The sequence below is a fragment of the Octopus bimaculoides genome, chromosome 6 (genome assembly GCF_001194135.2).
Source record: "Octopus bimaculoides isolate UCB-OBI-ISO-001 chromosome 6, ASM119413v2, whole genome shotgun sequence".
Taxonomy (NCBI): domain Eukaryota; kingdom Metazoa; phylum Mollusca; class Cephalopoda; order Octopoda; family Octopodidae; genus Octopus; species Octopus bimaculoides.
The window spans coordinates 51,291,456-51,297,205 of NC_068986.1; the positions used below are offsets into that span (position 1 = coordinate 51,291,456).

The 5,750-nt window shown below is 33.5% G+C and overlaps 1 protein-coding gene across 1 annotated transcript in view; it reads left to right on the top strand.

The window, feature by feature from the left end:
- Positions 1–5,750, top strand: part of LOC106881266 (sodium-dependent serotonin transporter) — a 196,924-nt gene that overhangs the window by 143,808 nt on the left and 47,366 nt on the right. Inside the window, exon 4 of the mRNA XM_052968465.1 lies at positions 518–656. Within this exon, the coding sequence (XP_052824425.1) occupies positions 518–656 (139 nt within the window). The remainder of the gene's footprint in view (positions 1–517; positions 657–5,750) is intronic.

Sequence of the window (5,750 nt, forward strand, 5' to 3'; positions counted from 1 at the left end):
TATATATATATATAAGTATATATATATGTATATAAGTATATAAGTATATATATATACACACATTAGTATATATCTATATATGTATATATATAGGTATATATATAAGAATATACAACATAGGCGTAGGAGTGACTGTGTGGTAAGTAGCTTGCTTACGAACCACATTGTTCCGGGTTCAGTCCCACTGCGTGGCACCTTGGGCAATGTCTTCTACTATAGCCTCGGGCCGACCAAAGCCTTGTGAGTGGATTTGGTAAATATATACATCCGAAATTAGGAGTTATATTATGGCAACCGAATAATTGTCACATATTATATTACACACACACAACACACACACACACACACACAAACACACACATATATATGAATAAATATGCATCTGTGTGTGTGTGTGTGTATGTTTTTATGTGTGTCTGTGAAAAGAAATCTACATTTTAGATGGAAATATACAATTAACATATCGTAATTGTGTCATAAAAAATAACTTAATTTTTGAATGTAATTTTTATCACAGAAACAATATTCTGGAAATCCAGTATTCTAAAGGCATCGACGATGTTGGCGGAGTGAAATGGAAGATGTTTTTATGCCTGCTGGGAGTTTTCAGTATTGTCTACTTTAGTTTATGGAAAGGAATCAAAAGTTCCGGCAAAGTAAGTATCATTCTGAGGATTAAAAAAAAAAATGGTAGAGTGAGTTATTTTTTTAAATATTTTAGTATTTTCAACATCTTTGATAATTAAATGTCCAAGGTGACCTATTTGTTAGAATATAATGTTTGAAAGAATTAGTCTCATTTTTAAGGGATAGATGATATTTTGTAATACTTATATCTATATTTTGTTTCAATTGTTTATCATGAGGTACCTTATCTATAAATATTGGTGTAGTATTGGACTGAATTCGAACTTGGTATCTCTATTCCTAAACTAAGGGTAATAACGCTCTTATACATTAGGCAAGCCACCGATGTATGAGCACTGTATATTAATCGGAAATCAAACTGATCAAGATGTTGTGTAGATGGAAATATTTATGAGAAATTCCATCTCTAAGGATGAAGCTATTAGTTTGCAAAATTATGATCTGATTTGTGATAATGTTTGTCGAATGTGATATAAAAAAATATCGTATATCGTTTTAATATTTTGTTTTGTGTTTTATTGTTGACTTTTGCAATAGATAAACAACTAAGATCTGAAGGTAAGTTCTTGTCCTCAAGATTCAATCTCATAATCCGAGTTTCATTTCCACTTATAGCAATATCCTTTCAATTAATTCAGTAATGTGCTTGGGAAAATTATAGTTCCAACATTTCATTTCTTCTCATCTAAACGTAAAAGCTTAATATATACATAAAAAAACAGTTCAATTTTACAGTGAAGTTGGTGCTAGCATACACAATGTAGTTAACCAAAATTAATTAAAATTACAACCTTAGTAATGAGAACAAATGGTTATCTAAATAAATAATTATGGCAAAAAACAAAAACATGGGAGGCAATTCCAAACTATTAATTAAAATCAATTAGATATGGTATAGATTGTGGGGCAAGTCTGAGCTTAATTAGTAAGTTGATAATTCCGTGCATGTATCGGTAGAATTAACACTTGATTAAGAGTTGTGGAATAGGCTTTATATGAGGCAGCAAGCTAAATGGAATTATGATATAAAATGGCATTATGATATAAAATCACGTCCCTTCTGATTCCTTGTGTAAATCATTTTCGCTATCATGCATTCGATTTCATCTTTAGAGGCGTTCATAAATAAAATACTGAAAGTTGTTGATATAGAGGACAATTGTTTTCCTTTGCTTCAAACTTAGACTATGAGCTTATTTTAAAAACATCAAACAAACAAAAACTACATTCCAGTGTTTTCACAGATCTACACTTCTCACCAATGAAGGTTTTATCTTTTTCGCGTCATAAGGTTAAACGAATAACCTCTGTTGATTTCCTTGATAACTGCTATACGCTTGTTAAGTATTTTTTTGAGAAAGAATACAAAACTAGTCTCCCGTTTCCGTAAATTTTACAAGGCAGTATCTTGTCGACTACATACAGACAAGCTTGCCACATCTATTTGAGAATTCAGTATGTAAAGAGCCGGAACAAACGTTGCAAAGCATTTATCCAAAGCTCGAGAAATTCCGCCAACTTAACTTCCTGAACTGGTAGTATACTTATCGATCCCGGAAGGATGAAAGTCAAAGCTGACCTCTGATTTAAACTCAGAAGGTAAAGGTCTGGAACAAATACCACAAATCATTTTGTCCGGCGCTCTCGTGGTTCTGCCTGCTACTCTTGTCTCCCTACGTCATGCAAGCTTAGACAAATTTGTGAACTTTACTAAAAGAATTTTGCTGACACAGATCAATACTAGTTTAATGTGGCTCTTATTTGTGCTTGCGCGTGTGTGTATGTGCTTGTGTGTGAGTTCATGTGTGTGTGAGTGATTTACTTCTCATGCTAAAATAGTTTTCCATACATCTTAACGCACTTCCTTCTAATTAATTGAAACCGGAAAATATCATCGAAACTCAGAAAACAAAGTTGCTGCGGAATTTCCTCTAGAAAGTATCTAAATATTTGTACGTGGGAAATTTATTAAAATATATTTGAAGGCTGATGTCAGGAATTTTTTCCTTCCTGGTTCTAAATAAAAATGATCAGAAGCATTATTTAGTTGTTCTTTGCTGTTGCAAATTGACCTTCATTGTCCTATGTTAGGCTTATAATCAAAATTTATACCAACGGCGACCATGACAGCTTTATATTCGGGCAATCTTAGCCACTTTAGATACAAATGTCCGTGTGACTAATAATCCTTTCTACTATAGGTACAAGGCCTGAAGTTTTAGGGGAGGAGATAGTCGATTACATCGACTCCAGTGTTTCATTGGTACTAATTATAAAATGCAAAAATAAATTTGGGTATCCTAATTAAGTAGAACTAATGCGCAAATGCTTAAAATTATTTTATTAAAAATGATCTCTTTAACAACCCATTAGTGTTTTACTTTTATTTACTATAAGTTCTTTTTTAATAAAGACGTTTTTGTTTCAACTTTAGTGACGAACTTGTTAAAATAACTTTTAAAAGCTTACCAATAAAATAATAATCGTAGTGCTACACTTCTATGAACCATCACAAATTGACTATGTCAGGGAAAATCGTAATAGGAAGGATTGTCTGAAAAAACCCTACCTCTAAATAACAATAATAAAACTGAAAATATTTAAAAGAGAATACTTAAATTTATTTCCAAATTAGAACATTTAATATGTAACTTTTAAGCATTTACATATTATTGAATATACTATATTATGCTTAAGACACCGAGTCCCAATAACTCAGTCAGGAAGATGAAGACCCAAGGAAGGAAGGAATACTTTACATAGTTAGATTGTTCAACGTTTATTTTTTTAATGAAGTACAACGTGATTTAAAAGAAATTTACCGTCCTTTCAAGCAAATTGAACGTGTTTCTCTCGGTAACTAGTTCCATCTTCCAGTTGATAACCTTGGCGTCTATTTTAATACAGTTTTTAGTGACAATCCAGCCAAGAAATAAAAGAAAAAGATAATCAAACAGTTATTTAAAAACAGAAAGAAAACGTTTGTGTGGAAATTCACGTCCAGTTTAAGAGAACCAAAGCTGGCTAGGTTGAGTCTTAATCGAGGTGTAAAGGGCTGTTAGTTTGTACCCCATCGGTGATTCTGTGTCATTTTCCCCGCTCAGTCTATCTAGCAGCGAAGTAGTGAATCTTTATATGTTCATTCAACCTGCTTGAAGTAGCAACTAAATTACTTTCAAATAACACACGTATCACCTCAAGTAAAAGCAAAACATTGTATTCTAAAACTAGATGTACACTACATCAAAAAACTGTAATCACCGGAACTTCTTTGGTCATATCTATGTTCAGTCTGGTTGACTTGGAACTAAACAAGAACAACGGCAACAGCCTCTTACAGCATTACACATGACGACAAACATTGGAATAGCTGGAAGGATTGGTTTCAGTTTTTGGTACGTGGCCAGTAATTTGACAGGAGTGGACTACATCGATCCCAGTGCTCAACTAGTACTTATTTTATCGACCCCGGAAGGATGAAAGGCAGAGTCAGTTTCGGTAGAATTTGATATCGAACTACCCGTGTGCTAACGATTCTGTCAGCTCAGCTCCTTACAATTAGCTTCATATATTGAATTCATGAATTTCTTTAATAGCGAAATGAAATGTCTTATCGGAGCCCATTCTCAGCATAAAATGTCTTGTTAAATATTCTTTACAATGTTAAATCTCTGATCAAGAAGACGAAACTATTTTAGTGTTTTCAACACTTCAGTTTATGTTATTTGAAATTGTTCATTGTGCATGTTCATCACTTTACACAGAGTTGATTTAAGGTATTTACTAAGGCAATAGGCGTTATAGGATCTCATATTAGTTTCAAATTTTGGCATAAGATAATTTCGAGGGAGGGTTTAAATCGATTACATCGACCTCAGTGCTCAACTGGTACTTTTTTATCGATCCCGAAAGGATGAAAGGCAAAGTCAATCTCGGCGGAATTTGAACTCTGAACGTAGTAAAAGACGGACGAAATGGCGCTAAGCATTTTTCCCAGCGCGGCAACGATTCTGCCAGCTCGCCGCCTTGTTTATAGGTTCACATAAGATATTTTCCATTCACACACACACACACACACACACACACACACACACACACACACACACACACACACACACACACATTGTACCGGGTCAAATATCCGGCAAGCTTGAGACCAGTAGTGGTCTGGATTTCTGAATTCTCCAGTTTTCTGGAAACAGCCTACCTATATATTCGAAATATAAAATAAACCATGAAAAGTAAACAACTAAAGCAGGGCCTGTCTGATATTTATTAATCGACTTAAGATTCTGAAATGTGTCATACTGTCTCCTGTATACAGTATAATATTTTCAGGACGAAAATTACGCAAAGAAAAGTGAAGAAGAAAGTTATTTTTAACATACCGTATGCAAATTAGTCAACTTCCAAAACAGGGACTTTTTCTTAATACATGGTACAATGTATTGCATGATATATAATTATTTGCAGGATCCAATAGAATCGCGGTATTTTAACAACAAAGATACCAAGATAGAATCGAAGTTTAATTCACCTGAAGAAAAGTTTCTTTTTTTAACATGATGTAGTTGATTTGTTCATCAATAAAAAAAACACGTCTGAAACAGCTGTAGTAAACACCAGCCCAATTTGTATCACTGCATATATATGCTGTAAATAACTGTTAAATAAAATTAGGGATGTGAAAAATCTTCAATCTCCTTATTATTAATATCATTAATTACTCTACGGAACATATGCAGTCTCGTACAGGACATACGGAATTACCCAGCGACAGAAGTTACCAGGGCCTAACAACTCATTGTAAGCTCGAGTACTACATACATACCGTTGTGGTTAATCGACATCTGAAAGCGACTTGAGAGAAAATATGGTAACCGCCAAGGATATTATATCCCCTTAAACTCATTTTTGATGGCTGGCCGCCCACACTTTTTTCTACAAAATAGGGGTAGTTTATCCTGTTCAGGCTATATTATTAGCATTATCCTGCGTTTGAGAATTTAAAAATCACTTCTTTAACTTTCTAAGACATCTCAACGCTTCTAAAAGCAAACTTCGTTTGTTTGTTTTCGTTTATCGTAATTTGAATTTATATA